We start from the raw sequence: 17,612 nt of genomic DNA, 5'->3' as shown, positions 1-17,612 counted from the left end.
CGCTGCATCCAGAGCCAGCTCTGGGGCTTGTAAACATTTTAAGGCCCTGGAGCAGGGAGGCTGGGAACAAAACACGCAGCCTTCCACCTCTTTGTCACTGCTTTGAAAGCAGACACGTTCAGCGCTGACTGACAGTCCCCAATTCCTCATCTGCACAGCATGGGGTTACTTAAGAATGCTCAGCTCTAATACTCTTTACATGAGGAATCATTATTTCCTTTGTAATCAGGGATAAAACACATCCTTCCTGGAAGAAATTAGACTTTGTGTTATCAAAGGCCACGGTATTTCCAGAATTGAGAGCTACAGCCTTTTTACAAACCTCTCTAGTTAAGGAATCTGATGTTACACTCAATACCCTGTTTCAAAATCCCCATTTCCATTGCTATCTGTTTGCTGTGGGAACCTGGGCGTATTTTTGAGGTGTGAATTTCACAGATTCTGGCACAAAATATCTGTAGTTTTGTCTAAAGCACAAAAGCAAGCCGGGAAGAGCAAATCAACCAATGTAAGGGAGGAATAAAGAGTTAAGTTGCAAACCAAAGGTGAAACAAAAGAAAAAGGTCAAGATCCTTCTACTGCTTCCTCCCTTCCCTGACATTTAAGGATAGTGGTGGGAAAGAGAAAGGGAAATTGTTAACCTCCAGCTGCAGACCTCTTTGCCTGCGCCATTCTAGGAGGCAAGCAACAGCAGCAGACATCCCTCAGAGGAGATTTTTACCTTCAGGCAAAGATAAAGATCACGAGAGTGCTGGAAGTTCAGTCATTTCTGTGATTCTGGATGCAAACTGCCATTATTTCTGACCACAAAAACCTTGTGACACCAGGTCTTTATTGCCCACAAGATTTACTAACAAAGTGCTTTCTCCTGGTATTCTAAGCTTCAACAAAAGGCTTGTATGTTTGTTTGTTTGTTTGTTTTTTTCTCCAAATTTAACATTTGTGTTCTTAAAAACATCACCTCTGTCCACAAAGCTGGCTCTCACAGCTTCAGCAAAGGTACTGCTCCCATGTGGAGCCAAAAAGCAGCACACAGAGGCAAGGAGATGTTTTGGGTTGAGCCCCCACGTTCTCATTCAGAAGATCTAGTTTGAGCACAACCCGTCTCAGATATTTTGTGAGGTGCTTAATCTTTGTGCCTCCTTATCTCATCTGTACAGGAGAATAACAACTGTCTTTTCCAGGGGCAGAGTTCATTTCTAACTGCGGCATCCAGTGCAGTGGGAAGCTGATTTAGGCTAAGCCTGAGCCAACATTATTTGCAGAAGTTGTGTGATACAGAGCCAGTTTCTCGCTTACCTGGAAAAGGATGAAAAGTGCATGGAAGAGGTAAGAATCTGCCCTGGATTAAAACAAAACAGTAGAAAATCAGAATAAAAGACTTTCTATCCATCTGCAGTAGCTAAAAACTTACCCACGCAAGGGTGTGAATCAAAGCATTGTCCTGCACTTGTTCAAACACAGCAGGCCACAAAGTCAAATCACTTTTCAGAGGCATGTCACACAGCTAAAGGACAAAGGTTCCTACGTACTCGAGGTACAGGGCAGGCAGTGATCCACGGGTCTTTGTAGGAACAGTGACCACAACACAAATCGCTCACTCGAGGTTGGCAAACACAGATGAATATTAATGACATCAGCTTTGAATAAGGCATCATAACGTAGTGCTGGACGTGGTGAAACCGGACAGCTGTCCAAAGCAAAGCACGTCCTATGATCCACGCGTGAAGGAGCACACAAAGGTGAAAATCTGTTAGAAATCAGCTTGAAAATCGGCCTGATTCATGTTGAAAGAAAAAATGCAGATGTTATTTGTCAGCACGGACACTACCGAGTGTTCAAACATCAGGATCCCGTTTCCCAAAATCGTAAGGCTGTTTAAAAAGCACTCCTAGACGAAATGAATGCTTGACATTGTTGTATTTTATGTCTAATGCTGCTTCTGTTTTCTAACACTCCTCAGAATGTTCCTTCAAGCTGGGACTCCTACGTAGCCCCCTGAATCCAGACGCTGGAACATAAAAAAGAGCAAACAAACAGCTATTATGAGCTGCCACAGACAGCAGTATGATTAACCACGAATATCATTAATGCCTTTGTCACCGCTTAGTACATAATAATAAGGTGGCACAGGCCAGATGTATGAGAATCTCAGAAATCTTCCAAAGCCTGGAGTGATAGGGGGAAGAACAGCCACTCCACGATGAAGCAGAAACTCCATCAACGCATTCAGACGAGGAAAATCTCCATTTTTCAGTGCCGTAGGAAATAAAGCAGAAAGTGAACTTATAACAGCCACATAAGGAAGTTATTTAAACTTAAACTGATCTGTATGCTGGGTTATTTGTAATTGAAAAGCCAGCCAGCTCACGGGTACCCACTGAGGCATGAGATTTAAAGAAAGCCATAAAACACAAACATTAGCAGCAGAAAGCTTTCGAAGATAACTTAACTCTCAGCAACAAAGACATTCTCCGTCTGAAAGGCTGTGCCTGTGGTTTTTGCCATCACAAGTTAGATTATTCCAGCTCTAAAACAGCGATTTATTTGGATGTTACACATTTAAATGAACGCCATTTGACATTCATTCTGTCCCCAAAGCGTTTCAGAGAGCTAACTGTAGTGATTTCTGAGGGAGCACTAAGTGATTAAGCGTTCTTGGATGAAAATTTAATTTGAGCAGAGGCCTTAAAGAGTACAATGAAATACCAATTTATTTATTTTTTTACTGACATAGGCGCAAAGTCTCCTAACATTAAATTTTGAAGAGAACATACCAGTTGGGAAAAAGCTGTTTTTAGGGGCTGCTCATCTGCTCTCAGTGGTGATTCGGGTAAAAGAAAGTGATAGTTAAATGTATGTATCATGATGAAAAAGGAACATATCTTCACTGTGAGAGTGATAAAGCCATGGAAGTGCCTACGAAAAGAAATACAGCATGTTATATGCTGTGCTCAGCACAAAGCAGATTTATCAAACACAGGTTAGCAAACTTCATCTGAGGTCACCAGAGGGAATTTTATGGTTTATGACACACAGCAGATGAGATTATGTGATCCAAACGCCTAAATTCTGCATATATACAGGTTTAAAGGGACATATAATACACAGGCAAAACCCAGGACATTCCCGATACAGGACAATAAACTGATCTCGCTTAGCACTGCAGGAAAATGGTGTAAGCATAATTTTCTATTAAAGCCAAAGAGTAAGGGAGAAACCTGCATCTGTGAGTGCAGGAGCACGGCAGGTATTAGCTGTACCAAAGTCACCCAGACGGAGACATGACAGATGCTGTTATCACCGTGTCTGCCAAGACCAAGCACAGCTGAAGCCCGAATGCGGTTAGGGGAAACATTAATGACCATCCCCTGAGAAAGGCTGCCAGATCCTGTTAGGAGGAGTGGAAGAAACATAATGTCTTAATAATAGGTACTTGGTTTTGCAAACTGTTTAAAAATCCATGGCCCGTGTTAGACAGTGATCTTAGCATAGTTCTAGGGCAGCAACGGATCCAAACCCAGGGAACGCACACAGCACCAAGCGATTCCATTTCACTTCTTGGTGCACTAACCAGCTCCAAGAGCCTGGCAGGACTGATGCAGGAGACTGTAAATGCAGTTAAAGAAAAGTCCCTTGCCTTCCCTTTTCACCAAAATGACCCCTGTGAGCTTGTTACATTTTATTCTGCAGGTAATTGCAGACTAAAACCATAGCAGGTCTGCGCTCAGCCTTGCTGGTCAAAAGAGGAGTTGTCTGTATTACGGTTTCTTGCTCCTGATGGTATTTAATAAGAAGGGAGTCAGGTTTTCTGAGAGACCTACATAATTGAGAGCGTTACTAATTGGCACAACAGAAACAGAAATACAATAGTATTTGCAGTGGTTTGCTTTTGAGATAAAAAGGGCATATATTTTCCAACAATGGGATGATAAATCAGCGCAGCCGGTACCACACTAATTTGTTAAATGTAAATGTGTTTTGCAGTGGTGATAATGAAGATGTTTTTGCATCAGGTGCCCTCATAAGACATTTATGATGCTACAGTTTTGACACTAAGCATGTGTTATAATGTATTAGGTGAGCCTGGTAAAGTTAAGTGATGTAAATGTAGGGTTTAAGCAGTAGAATAAGCTATCGTGAATATATAGTGTGATATATTACTACGAACAGCTTACAAAGAACCTGTAAATTGTATTTTAGGGGATAAAAGAGAACATTTGACTGATGAGGTATTTTGGGAAATTCTTTCCCCACAGTAATACCACCGGCAGCTATCATTTATCTCACTCTGATCAAAATAAAGATATTTGGAATATACAAGCAGTGATAAGTATTGTAGTGAATCAAATGTTCTCTTTGATTTCCTCAATAAGCTCTTACATCACTTCTTGCTCAGCATCTGCTTTGAAAAAGTGCAATAGTCTCCCCATAAATTTGCTAACTTGCAGACCTGGTACAGAACGAGGAGCTGAACAACCTCAGTCGTCGCTGGCTTAGCAGAGAACAAGATAATTGGGAAGTGCTCTGCACTATGCATGCAGTGACTGTCCATCCAAATCAATCATAAAATGGTTTGGGCTACTTTAAAAAGGAAAAACCTGAGTGAGAATTGACATACAGAATAGGAAGTAGATTGTTAATGTTTCCCAGGAATAAGCACCGAGTAGATCTTGCCTGGGAAGATGCATTAGCACCGCGGCAATGCCAAGCACTGACACAAGATGCCAGGAACCACCCAGAGATTCAGAAGAGAACTAGCAATAACAAGAGGCACGTTGAGGTGACATCTGCAGAGGCTGGAGAACAATCTGCAAAGAATGGGTGCCTGTTAACAAACCCCAGCTTAACTGTTATCAGCCACCACTAGAGATCATTCCTGCGCGCAACGAGCCCTGCTTGTGTCTCTCTCTCCCTGCAGGCCATATTTGAGGGAGAACAAACCTCTTTCTTTCTCCTCCAGAACCAGCTTGCTACTGCCAGCACCAGCTGTAATTGAATAAGCTTTATTCAGACGACAGCTAAATTTAGCAGACATTAGCATCCCGTCTCTGGGGAGGCAAAAACAGGGGAGGAACGCTTTAAATAAATAGACTGGAGTAATGCTGAATAATAGATGAACATTTTGGCAGAGCGAAGCTCTGCGCCTGAGGAGTCGGGCACGGCGTTAAATGTATTTTTTTAACTATTTTTCAACTAGCCCTGCTGGCTGCTCCCTTTCCCCTCAGCCTGTCATGATTTCCCCTGTGATCACCACCACGGTGGCAGGGGCTGCAGGCTCTGAGCAGCAGCTCTGTTAGGGTTTATTATGGGGGAGCCTGTAGCCCCACATAGCGCACAGGGAGGGCAGGGGGAAGGGCCAGCAGCCAGCACAGGGCTCTCCATGGCGCCGCCATGTCCATTGAGGGAACCCCCCCAACATGGCGCCCGAACATGGCGCCGCGCCTTTCCCGCCCAGCCCTTCCCCGTGCCCGGCGCGAAGGCGGAAGCGCGGCGAGCGGAAGCGGCCTCAGGTGAGGGCGGAAGTGGGGCGGCGAGCCGGAAGCGGGCGGGCGGCCATGTCGGCGTCGCTGCTGCGGAGGGGCCTGGAGCTGCTGGAGGCGCGGGGTGCGGGGGCTGGGGCTGGGGTTAATTTAATTTAATTTTAATTTTATGGTTGTGGTTGGGATTAAGGGTATGGTTACCTCGTGCGGCCGCAGTAACCGTGCCCCTCTGCCCCTGCAGGCCGCGGGAAGGCCACGCCCGGCCTCCAGGCGGGGAGCGGCGGCCCCAGGACGCGGCGGAGGAAGGCGGCGAAAGGGCCCGGGAAGAGCAAGGCCACGATCAAGGGCAGGGTCGTGAAATCGGCCATAGGTGAGTTCCCGCCCCGCTCCCCTGATCCCCAGCCCGCCCTCACGGGTGCCCCCCCTCCCCTTGAAGCACAGGGGGGGTCCCGCAGCAGTCCCGTAGTTGCTGATGTGTTTTTCCCGCTGTGCTCTGGTCTAGAGGAGTACCACAAGAAGAAGGCCGTGAGTCACTTGAGAGAAAACCTGCAGTACATGACGAGCGGACGGTGCGTGGCAGACAAAGCTGTCACCCAAGAGGTAAGACTGTCACTTTTTTGGGGGTTTAGGGGGGTCTGCATCCCCTGAGGAGTGCATGGCACTATAGGCAGAAACCTAACTCTTATGCATTGGGTCTGAGCTGGACAATCTGGGGATAATTCCCTTTATTGTCCAGCTTAGGCCCCATGCAAAACTGTTAAGTTTCTGCCCTGTAGTGACCTTGAGGAATTTCTGTGTGCTCAGGCAAAACAGCTTTAAACTCTCATTATCTTATTTCCTACAGTGTTCTTAGATGCTAGCTAAAATCTTCTGTCACTGTTGGCCTTGCCTAGTTACCAAAGGTGTTTCATAGTTTCAGCTGGCAAAGATTTACTGGTTCACACTTTCTTACTGTTGAAGTGTCCTTTTCTGTAGCTAGAGGCTGTTTTGGCAAGGATCTATGTATGATGCTGACTCACGTGGCAGGAATTTCCCAGCATCTTGAACGATGCTTCTCATAACTTGAGAATTTAACCAGTGGTCTTTCCCAAAGATAGTGCGGTGCCAAGAGTCAGACAGGCAAATAGCTGACACCGAGTGTTTATTGTGCTATTTTTATGAGAAGGGGACTTTTAACTTACACAAAGTGGTTTAGTCCAGTGTTTCTCGGGCATGAGACTGTAAAAGGCCATAGTGGTGTCTTAGAAAATATCGAGGAAATTCCACAAACTTTTTTGGGCTCTGTTGTGGTTAGACAGGACAAAAGCAGCCCAGTTTCAGAGAAGTTCGCTGTCAGAGGGTGGTTTCCATGTTTGGCTCTGAATACTACATGGATATTTGCTGTTGTCCCCGTGACCTGCTTTAGTTAACATCAGCGTTTGCCTCTCATTCCTCTGCGGAGGCATTCCAGAATGCGGCAGGGTACCAGCAGAATGACACGGGCATGGGAGGTGAGCTTGAAAATCACTGTTCTGTGACCTGGTCTGGCTAACAATGACTGTTTTTCCCTTTCCGTTTGAAGATCCTCACCCAGAACAGAGGTAGGAAGTCCAAAGATCGACCTCCAGAGAAGAAGGCGAAGAAGAAGCCTGAGGGCACTGTCTTTACCGAGGAAGATTTCCGTAAATTTGAGAGAGAATACTTTGGGACACTGTAAACAGTGTGAAAGGGACTCCTGCAGCTCCGAGCTTCCACGTCTGAGCGCTCAGAACACAGGACAGACGCTTCCTCTGTCTGTTCGAGATGGGACACACAGGAGATGTGCCTCTTTGTCAGCGAGTTCTGTAATGTCAGACTTGCAGGGAAACACTGCGTCTGTGCAGAGCTGGTTGCTGGGGATGTGGAGGTTCTTTTGGCTTTGTAATGCGTGGTCCTCATAATTATCTCCCTCCAGCCAGCACGCCTTGTGTTCTTGGTGTAGAAGGGTGGGCCAATCCAAAAATGAACCTTGTTCCTCAGGACGTAAGGCTTCTGCTGGCTGCGTCCATCTCAGTGGAGAAATGTCTCGGACCAGCAGAAATAAATCATGAAAAAGGAAGGTTGCCTCGAAAGACTGCTAAAACACAAAGAGCCCTGCAGTTTCTGTTACCGTTACAGGTTTTTTGTCGTTGTAAAAAACTTCGTACGTTTTATATGATTAAACTGTTGTTGCAACAACATGCTGCCTATCCTTGCCTTTGTGGTAGTGATGATTATGACAGGTTGTAAGCAAACACAAACCAGGTCACTGTTCTGAGCCAGGCATCCCTGTCGCTGGGATGACTCAGTTGTGTGAACGGCCCCTCTCTGATTCATGTTGCCACTCGTATTTAGCCCTCTGTGACATGCTCAGGTCTTCAAAAAGCACAGGTTGGAACTGAGGTGGCTGCTGTTCTGCCTGCTCGCGGTCCTCCCCTCTCCAAAAAAAAATTAGGTTTTACAGGGGAAAGCTGCCTTTTGGATACTTCAACCCAAGTGTTCCCACTGAAGTTGCAGCTGGGCGCTGCCAGCTCCTAGAGCCAGGAGCACTTCTCCAGAGGATTGAGTCTTCTGACCCAGAGGCCGTGGTGCTGGACTGAAGGGATGGGTTTTTTCCTGTCAGACTACTGCTAAATTCCGTGCTGCAACAAACAGATGGCCCAGCAGGTGGGAGTGTTGTTCCAGACGCCCTTCCTTGCTGAACCACTGTAAATGGCTTCTGGGAAGCTCCTGCCACTGCCCTGTCCTGCCCCTTCCCGAAGGAGACGGGAGGTGTGCGCCCTTTGGAAACACCAGAGGTAAGGAGGAGGCTGAATGCCAAGCCTTGGTGAGGCTCCAGAACTGATTGCAGGCGGCTTGGCTGACCCGAGCAGCTGCTGCTCGGCTGTTAGCACTGGAAGGAATTTGGCATCCCTTCCCTGCCAGCCGACTGCAATTCCTGGTGCATCCTGTTCAGTCTGTGTCGCCTCTGCCGTGCGCTTTCCCCCTCGTTTGCATGAGAGGGGAGGTCGCCCAGATGTACAACGGCCAGACGGGGGAAATAGCGAACACGCTGCTGTTTGTGTACTGGAAGTTGTGTAACAGCGTTGGGGAGGGGATTGCTTGTAATGGGATCGGTTCAACCATCTGCAGCTAAATAAAACGGTTTGAAGGCCAGTTCCCCTCTTCTCCGTTGTGTTCCTACTCCCAAAAACGGAGAGATGTGTGGAATCCCTCCAACGCGCCCCTGTTTCCGTGGTTGTCCAGCTGCTGAGCCGCCCCTCTGCAGCTCGAGGAAAGCAAAAGCTTTGTTGTTACAGGAAGCAGCGCTAGGGGAACGTGGTTGGCTCTGTTTGTACAAAACCCAGCTTGTTTGCTGGCAAACATGAGCAGAGAGGAAAGCTGTTCTCTCAAAGTCCACGAGGAACTTTAAAGTGGGGCCCAGAGCAGTTTTCCCCAAGGACAACAACACCCAGATACGTGGGATTTTGAAGTTAAAGGGGAGCTCTTGTTGCTGGCTGGGAAGGCTTTTAGGGCCAGCACAAGTAATCAGCATACCTGTGGCTGTATGCCACGAGGTGGTGTACTTGTTTGAGAGGGCAAAGCTACCTGTCAGACCGGGCTGCGTCAGATGGAATCAAACTCCTTTGTACAGCCAGCACTGTCCTCAGCTAAATTAAACCTTACCTTGCAGGAGGGAGGAAAAGCAAGCAGAAGTGAGTGAGTGGTTCTAGATAAGCCACCATCTTTGCCTAAGTTGAAGATCAGGCATGTCCTAGCCTTGATTTCCCCCCTTCTCTCGCAGAGCTGGAGCTCCTAGGAAAGAAGAACAGCAGTGCTGTCTGCGATCCGGGTAGATAAGGATGGAAACTGGCCCCTGAGGGGAATATCTTCAAGCTAAAGGGGGAAATAGGTTTTTTGTTTTTGTTTTCCTACCCTGCTTCCCACCTGGGCAGTTCGCAGGCTGGGAGCTGAGACACCACATCCATGGGACCTGCAGGGCAGCATTTCTCTCCCGCGCAGCTGCGAGCGCGGGGAGGCTGAGCTCATCGTGCTGCTGGCTCTCTTCCCAGCTCTGCGACACCAGCCGAGCATCCTGCAGCAAAAAAAAATAATAAAAAAAAAAAAAAAAAGAGAGAGAGAGAGATTTGGTGAGCTGGGGAGGAGGGAGGGTGCCATCTTACAGCACATCCCCACCCAGACGCAGCAGGGAGTTGGGATGGGAAGGAGCAGCTTTAATATAAATGCAAATACAGGCTCTGGGGCGTTAATAATGGGGTAGAGCCTTTCCAGGGAAGCGGTTCGGAGGAGGAAGAATGGTTCCCAGCTGCTCGGTGTGGGACTGGCTCGTTGTGAGTAAGATTCACAAAGCCGGTTAATGGCTTTATTGCTCCCTCTGTTATGCGAGTGGAAAGCAAACAGAAAAATCTGTTTGGACAGGTACAAGCCAGTGTAAGCCGGGTGGCTCATGGCTTCTGCTGTATCAGCAAGTCCGGGCTCTCCTAGCGTGGAAGCAACAACAGGTGATAGCAATGTATAGGTGTACCAGGAGGGGGGGAGAACTGCAAATGTAAACTGATAAAACAGGGCTGCGTGGGACCCTAAACTATTTCTTCCCTCAAATAACACAGCAAGAACAAGCCTGGGTGCAAGACAGCCTGTCAAACTTGCTCACACAAACGGCTTAAAATGCTGAAGAGGCCTTTTGACTTTTTTTGAGGGGAAGGATCTTTAAAAACTTTTGGGAATCTCAGTCCCAGGCTACTTTTTCAGGACTGACTTCCATTTCCATGCTGATGATCCAGTGTCAGCACCTACAACGCTGATGGGCTCCTAAATGCTTTGGATAAGGGACCAGTTATTGCAAAAAAAATAGGGCACAGAGCAGCACTGCCCTGAATAACTCACAATAAGTAAATAAATAAAAGGTGAAGCACATGGAAGATTTTCATTTCAAAACAAGAACAACCCAATCAGCTGAAAACGAGGAATGTAACAAGGGGCAAGCTGCCTAATGCCTGCTTACAGCCCAAAATACGGCACTCAAGCCAACGCTGGCTGAAAGGTTAGTAGGTTTGAGACGGATTAAAGGTCTGCATGACTATCCCTAGCTACATTAACCAGGATTAGCTGTGCGAACCCCTAACTGCTGGGGGCAGGGAAAATAAAAGGCACGAAGGCTGTAGGTTGTCCTGCCTCTGTCTGCGGGGTTACACGCACCTTTTTCTGAACAAATTAGCTGTTGGCAGGGCTAACCCGTAGCCCAGCCAAGCAGGCCTGTCATTTATCTCCTTGTTCATTTATCTCCTCAGCTAACTTGTCTTTAATTGGAGGGAAGGGGCTGGTGTCCTTCTCTGCCTGCCCAGGCACTGCAGTGGCGATGCAGAGGAGCAACAGAGGCAGCACAAAGGCAAGCTTGTGCTTCGGAGAAGACTCTGCCCCACATAAATTAAACTGCCATGGTTGCTGTGCTCGGATCTTGCTCTCAGCCATTCTTCTGAAGGGTGTGAGCACGTGAAGGAGATAAAGAGGGCCGCTGAAGGAGAAACGAGAGGCAGCCAGCCATTACGTTGAGAACATGTGTCTGTGTAATATGGAAATCGGAGCTTGTGTGGAGAGCGAGCTTCATTTGGTGGCCTCTGACACTGCATGAGTGCACTGAAAATAATGCGAAGACGGCATACCTGGGATACCTGAGAAGCCGAAACAACACTGTCTAGGTCAGTGTTAATTCACATGGCTCAGCTAAACGGCTTGAATGGGAAATGCAGCAAGATGAGCTTCTTCGGCCCAGCAAGTGGTAAGATCCCAAGACTGTCTTCGCACGGGAAATGCGGTGTAACAGGAGTGTGTGTGCTGGTCCGCACTGCAAGGCTGTGAATATATCAGGAGAGAGGAAGGCAGGTTGTCTCAGAAGCTACTTGAGTTGTGTTAAAAAAAAAATAAGCACACACAAAATGGCAATTATGTTGGACAGTGGATAGGAAGGACAATACAGGCCCTGTTGTTCCTGAAGGCCTAAGGCTATGAAAGATAAAAATGGTGTTATTTTGATCAAAAATGTATGAATTTCCCACCAAAAGCCAAGGCTTTGACTTAGATGTAGTAACAAGAGAAGAAGGGTGGCCACACAGCAGAGAGGAATGAGAAAGCACACTTGGTCAACACAGAGAAAGTCTGTGGATATGCCAAGAACAGAAGCTGAACCACATCCCCCCCTCCAAATAAAAATAAAAAGGTGAGGCAATCCTTGAGGAGGCTGTGGGAAACATGGGCAAGACAGGGAGCAGAATTTTTTTTCAAGAGGCACATGATTCATCTCTGGAGATGACATGGCCTTGGGGCCGGGGCAGAGCAGGCTGTGACATGACTGCCACCCCACGAAATTATTTCGGCCGGCATAACCCACCTTTTCCTTCCACCAGTCCAGCTCGGCAGTGCCGAGGGAGCATTCATCTCCCGAAGGACAGCCTGTCCTTGCTGTTCTTTCTGGGCTTTCTGCCAGGGCAAAACCTCTTCAGAAGATTTTTATCGCTGTTCGTTCTTCCTTCCCCAAAGCTGCAGCCTGGGGGTTATTTTTGCAGGCGTGCTGCAGAGGTGCACCTGGTTCTCCACACGGGCAAGTGACGAAGCTGTCAGCAGCAGTGGTTTCCTCTTGACGTCCCCAAAGAGAAGCACGAGCACCTGGGGCTCTCTAAAGGCAGGGCAAAGAGGAAGGTAGCTAGAAATAGGGAGCTTTTACATGGTATAGATTGGGGAAACGCTGCTGTTTCCGAGTAAGCCTCCTCTAGGTAGATAAAGCCCCCGTTACACGCACCAAGATCTATTTCTGGATGTGGTATCATCCCATATGGTAACCACAAAGATTCGGTTGAAGCACGTTTCTTCAGAGAGGCTGTGAGAAAAGGAAGATGGAGCCTGCAGTCTGCAAAACCTGAAATCAGTCACCGGGTAGGAAGCTCACAGCTGCTCAGATGCTTCCCCCTCCTGTGGGAAGGGGTTTTAATGTGATGGTGTCCTCGGTGTTCTTCTAAAGAATGAAGGAAAACATGAAAAGTCAGCCCTGGTGTTTAGCCAGTGCAAAAATCTTACCAAAGCATGGAAAGGCAGCGCTGTTCCAGCAGGCATTGCGTAAGGGTGCTGCGTTGGCTTCCTCTGAAGAGCTGCCAGCTCGGAGCCTGGGCAAACAGCAAAGCCACCAACTGCTCTCAAAGGGCAGGTTTCTGGGTGCCCTGCAAGGAGTCCTATAAAAGGCAGGTGTGGATCCACCACAGAGAGCAAAGCAGCTCTGAGCTCACAGTTCTGCTGCCCTCACCGCCCAGCCTGCTGCCCAGCTTCAGCTGCAGTGGATCTAAGGGAAATGGAGGTGGTTGGGCAGGGGGATTGGTTTGGGGAGGAAAAGAGGGATTTGCCCTATAGGGAGAAGCCACTTGCTTATACAGGTTATCATTTTTTTTTCCTGTGGCTCAGCTGATAACAAGCACATTAAGGATTTGGCCCATCAAGGGCGAGATTATCCTGCTCATTGGGCTCTCCTGCCTCTAATTACCCCCAGCCCCAGCCTCGCAGGTCCAGCTGATCTGAGGGAAACCCTTCAGGTTGCTTTACCTCCCAAGACAGAGCAGTCCCTCCTGCCTGCATGTGGTCACCAGTAGGGCCTGGAAGAACAAAGCAGCACGTAAAGCAGGATGATGGGCCTGCCAGGTTGTGGTGCCCCCTCTTTGTATGGTCTGTATCGGTCAAGGCACTTGCCCGGGAGGTGAGAAGAGGGGAAGATGCTCCTGTGAAGCCAAGGCTGCTCAGACAACAAGTCACTGGTTCATGAAACGCAAGGCCAGGGGCTTAACCCACCCCTCTTGTCATGTGGCATGAGCCTGAAATCCTAATGGGGATCCTTTTCGTTGTAATTTGAATAGCCCCAAGCACCAGGATGGGGAAATTAATAGGGCTCAAGGACTGCAGTCCTAGCTCAAGGACTCAAGAGCCAGAAACAGGACCCCATAAGGCTGCAATAGGCAGGACAGAAAGAAAAATAAAATGTTTTAAGTAACACAAAATACGTCCTCCCTCTCTTGTTCCAGCAGCGGTCATGAAGCCACTGCCCAGGCTGGGACGTGCAGGCGCCGGGGCTGGGCAGCTTGCTGGGTCATGTCAGTGTGAGTGAGAAGGAATATTAACTCCCCGGGGAAGGATGCACGTGTCCACTTGCCAAAGCTGCCTCTGGCAGGCCAAGCAGGGATTAAGGAGTCTGCTGGTATCACTGCATCTGGGTGTCAGTGGGGAAAAAAAAAAACATCACACACGCAAAATGCTTGTAAAGGGCACGTCCCAAATCCCGACGCTCTTATTAGCAGGATACAGCTGCCCCGACCATGGAGCTTACTGGATTTCAGAACCTCAGAGAATGAACCAAACAAAAAAATTCCTAACACTGCCACGAATGTAAGCACACTAATAAATGTAGTGCCTACAGGCTGAAACCACCCCGCTATGCATGCTCCCACCTGCCATCTTTATGTTCTTTTGCGTGTAACAGATACTATCACAGCACGTTTTCCCCCTTGCGTCTTCTCCTGACTTTGCAGGACCAGAGAACTACCTCGCTTACCGCTGCCCCCACCAAGAAACACCAGCCCAGGAACTGGGCTGAAGCTCCTGCAGCACATTGGTGTTTCCACCAGCTGCATGGCTTCCATAGAGCTGAACTGGCCCCAAAACTTTGACACACTTCAGTGTCTGCGTGAAGAAGCCTCTAGAACTTTCACATGGAGGCGTGAAACCACCTCCCACTAAGTGTGCTCGGTGTAACCCCACTTAAAGGCCCCGTGACAGTCCCTACCCAAACCCCACTGTCTAGGGCTAGGAAACTTTCCCTGCAGACATTTTGCACTTTTAACTTGCACTTCAAATGGTTCTACATGCTCCTAAATGGAGCATGCGTTTGCTACTGGAGACCTGGGTGTAATGCAGCATGATCTCCCCTGGCTCAATAGTTTACTTGTTTATATTTACTTAATTGTATGGGAATTATGAGTCACTGCATTAACTGAAGGCACTTCCACACTTCATCAATTTCCCCATGTGGGGCAAGCAGCATGCTGTGTGGGACAGCCATTATGAATCCGGGGCCAGCAACGATTGCATGATGTGGTGTTAAGTTATGCTTCAAAGGAACCCATTTATCTCACACGCAATTGCAAGTTTACTATAAAATAATTTATTAGACAGCAATACACAGCTTCAGCAGCAAGCTTATATACATGCACATAAAAACTACTGACTACCCTACTCAGGGACCCTAGCTCTTTTGACCTTGGCCTTCCGGACCTCTTCAATCAGATCTTTTAGGTACTGGATTTCCTTGCTCAGGGAATCTGCTTTCTCCTTCAGGGCCTGATTCTTCTGCTCCAAGTCTCTGCACTCCCCAGACAGCGCCTCCTGTTCTGCCCTCTTCTTCTGTCGGTAGCGCGTGGCAGCTGTCTTATTCTGTTCCATCTTTTTCAGTTTCTTATCTATTTTCTTCTCTCCTTTCACCTTCGCTGACACTACCTTCTCAGCAGGCTGATCATAGGGTTTGGACCGCACAGCGCCACAGCTGGCATCGGCAGGGAAGGGGTTGTCATTGAGGGATCCAAGTGAATTGGTAGGACTGTGTTGGGGCGTTCCCAGGTAGGAGTCTGGGCTCATGCATATCCCGCTATCATCGGAATGGTTCTCCTCCTCCTTCTCAGACTTAGTGATCACTACCACAAAGGTGGGGCCCTCCAGTTTTCTTTCTCCTTCCAGAACATCCACTTCACTACCTAGCTCTAAACTAAATGAATGCTCTGGAGTAGAAGTAAGAGACCCTGGGGAGAGGGGAAAAGACCAGAGGGAAGCCAATGGGGCCATCGGATCTGCTCCAATTGGAGATTCGGGGAGATTGGTGATTAGGTCGGGGATCAGTGGAGGTTCTTTGCTGTGAAATTCCTGGGCGGTAGGGTCAAATAGGAGATCACACGTGTCTTCCAACGTGGCCATCAGCTCGTCTGGTGAGACGGTGGCGTCCAGATGTTCCATACCTAACAGGGCATCAAAATCAAATTCCTTCAGATCCATCTTCTCCACCATCCACTCCATGCCAGAGAAGGCATCCTCTGAAAAGGGGAAAAAAAAAAAATACTTTTCAGTAAAATTGCAACCAGTCACGTTTCTTTAACTCATCTAGGACACAAAAATAGTTTTAACACCTCCCTTGTTTCTTTTATTATTGAATAACTTGACTACTAGCATTGGCTGCAGGGTGCAACATAAGCCCTACGCTGTTCTGACATTCCATCCCTCTTACTCTAATACTCTAAGAATTCGAGGTCATTTGAAGCACACAACCATGCTCATTTCTTGTGACCTCTTCCAGGGAAGACTACCGTATTAGTTGGTATGTTATTAAAAAGGCAACAGAAGTGTCATTTTATCCTACGCCAGTTCAGTAACCAGCAATTTTATGTTGTGTAAGCAGTGCTGTACACATGGTTTCCCAACCCAGGTATGTATGTAAGTTACCTTCTCATTTATGAGAAGACTCGCAACTTTATTTCTGAATAGGAATGATCCAGAATTTATTATATGCAATCGTGATGCACCCTGCGCAAGTAAAATATTATCTTACCCTGGCTGCTATCTATGGTGTTGCCTAAACTGTCCACAGCGAGCCAATTGGAGGAGACTGCCTTAGCCTTGTCGCTGGAGAACCCATGCGAACTGAGGGGCTCGGCCACCTCCAGGTAGTCATCTAGGAGTCCCAGACTTTCCTCAGCCACCGAACACGGCTGGCTGAAGGGGGATGACACCCCCAACAGCATCTCGTTGTTCAAGAGGCTCATCTTGGTCAGTTTTTCGTGCTTTGACGTCGAAGGATGTGGATAAGCTGAAGGTCTTTGCGTCGACTACAGCAGTGCTGCTGTGTGGTGCTTTGAAAAACCTGAAAGACAGACATTTTGTTAAAATCCATCAGTACTCGTTCTGCTATGGTAACTTTTCATGAAAGATGCCTTTTGCAGGGGGTATGGCGGTATAAATTTGTACCATTTTCAGACATGGCTGGGGCCGGCCCCGCCCCCGTGACTCACCCCCCCTCCCCCCCCCCAGTCGCAGCCATTTCGTGACCGCACCGCTTCCCTCTCCCCGCCCGGCCGCCATTTTGTGCCTGCCACGTTTCCAGCGGGGCTGGGCACCGCGTGGCTGCCGGGGAGAACATGAAAAAGGTTAATAAGCCTTTAAAAAATAAACCCACTTACCAACTAGGGAATAAAAAGCATCACCTAGTGGCTCGCACTGCCTTTTTCATTCCCAGATGGCATGGACCACCCCCACCCCCACCCTCCAGACGATCGGGACAGACTTAATGCGGGAGTATTAAGGGATTATTGTACTGCTGCCGACTTATTAATAGCTCCTTTTTATCTTCTCATAACGCTAAAGATAGGGTTTATACTAAAACCCGATGCCTCATCTTCCTCACCTACAAAAGCATTCCCCTACGCTGAATAAGAAGCCCTTCCTGGGAAGGACTACTCTTACTCCCACAGAGACCTCCATTAAATGGGGAATTTCGAACCTTCAGAAGTTTTTTTTTTTTCCTTTGAATTATATGAGACTTTATTATTATTTTCTGAAGATTTATTTCCTGCTATCCCCGACATCCCCCAAGTTTCAGCCCACAGGACGATGGGCTCCCCTTCCTCTCCCAACCCTTAATCCCTACTCTCTTCCCCCAAGGCGATATCGTTCATTGTCACAGGGATGACAAACCCACCCCAGAACGTCACTTTAAGGAGAAACCAAAAAAAAAAAAAACGAGGGCTAGCACTCAGTGGAGCGAGCTCCCGCCCCTCACACCCGATACTCACGCCATGGTTGCAGATGCCGGGGATGTGCCGAGGCCGCCGCCGCTGCTGCTGCGCCTGGTGCACTGGCCGGTGCCGCCGCTGGCCCTGCCGCCCTTAGAGAGCCATGGCGGCCAGGGGAGGGGGGGCTGCTCCGCTCGGCGCCGCGCGGGGAGGCTCTGCGCGCACCGCCACCACCGCTGCCTTGTCACCTCGGGAGCACCCACACAATGAGGTGGCAGCGCCCGCCCGCCGCCTTTATATAGGGCCGCGCTAAGCAGCTCAAGAG

General features: G+C 48.3%; 2 protein-coding genes across 2 annotated transcripts; one reads left to right on the top strand and one right to left on the bottom strand.

Moving 5' to 3' along the window:
• Window positions 1-5,539: 5,539 nt before the first annotated feature.
• On the top strand, window positions 5,540-7,704 carry RPS19BP1 (ribosomal protein S19 binding protein 1). The gene is made up of 4 exons (XM_084306256.1): window positions 5,540-5,607; window positions 5,725-5,853; window positions 5,986-6,083; window positions 7,045-7,704. Exons 1-4 carry the CDS (start codon window positions 5,559-5,561, stop codon window positions 7,177-7,179), a joined length of 411 nt encoding a protein of 136 aa, XP_084162382.1. The 5' UTR covers window positions 5,540-5,558; the 3' UTR covers window positions 7,180-7,704.
• Window positions 7,705-14,653: 6,949 nt separating this feature from the next.
• ATF4 (activating transcription factor 4) lies at window positions 14,654-17,562 on the bottom strand. Its single transcript, XM_084285557.1, has 3 exons — window positions 17,348-17,562; window positions 16,108-16,419; window positions 14,654-15,595 (listed from the first exon to the last, which is right to left on the bottom strand). Exons 2-3 carry the CDS (start codon window positions 16,319-16,321, stop codon window positions 14,745-14,747), a joined length of 1,065 nt encoding a protein of 354 aa, XP_084141683.1. The 5' UTR covers window positions 16,322-16,419; window positions 17,348-17,562; the 3' UTR covers window positions 14,654-14,744.
• Window positions 17,563-17,612: the final 50 nt, after the last annotated feature.

Source organism: Netta rufina (genome assembly GCF_964035555.1).
Source record: "Netta rufina genome assembly, chromosome: 1".
NCBI classification, from domain to species: domain Eukaryota; kingdom Metazoa; phylum Chordata; class Aves; order Anseriformes; family Anatidae; genus Netta; species Netta rufina.
The sequence above is the reverse complement of the archived record's forward strand: the minus strand, read 5'-3'. Positions and strand labels throughout refer to the sequence as shown.

Bases quoted from the DNA above. Each gene is read 5' to 3' on its own strand.
- RPS19BP1 (XM_084306256.1), top strand. From the start codon at position 5,559: ATGTCGGCGTCGCTGCTGCGGAGGGGCCTGGAGCTGCTGGAGGCGCGG. The intron at 5,608-5,724 runs GTGCGGGGGCTG...CTGCCCCTGCAG, and splicing joins GGAGCTGCTGGAGGCGCGGG to GCCGCGGGAAGGCCACGCCC. The intron at 5,854-5,985 runs GTGAGTTCCCGC...GCTCTGGTCTAG, and splicing joins GGTCGTGAAATCGGCCATAG to AGGAGTACCACAAGAAGAAG.
- ATF4 (XM_084285557.1), bottom strand. From the start codon at position 16,321: ATGAGCCTCTTGAACAACGAGATGCTGTTGGGGGTGTCATCCCCCTTC. The intron at 15,596-16,107 runs GTAAGATAATAT...TCCCCTTTTCAG, and splicing joins CACCATAGATAGCAGCCAGG to AGGATGCCTTCTCTGGCATG.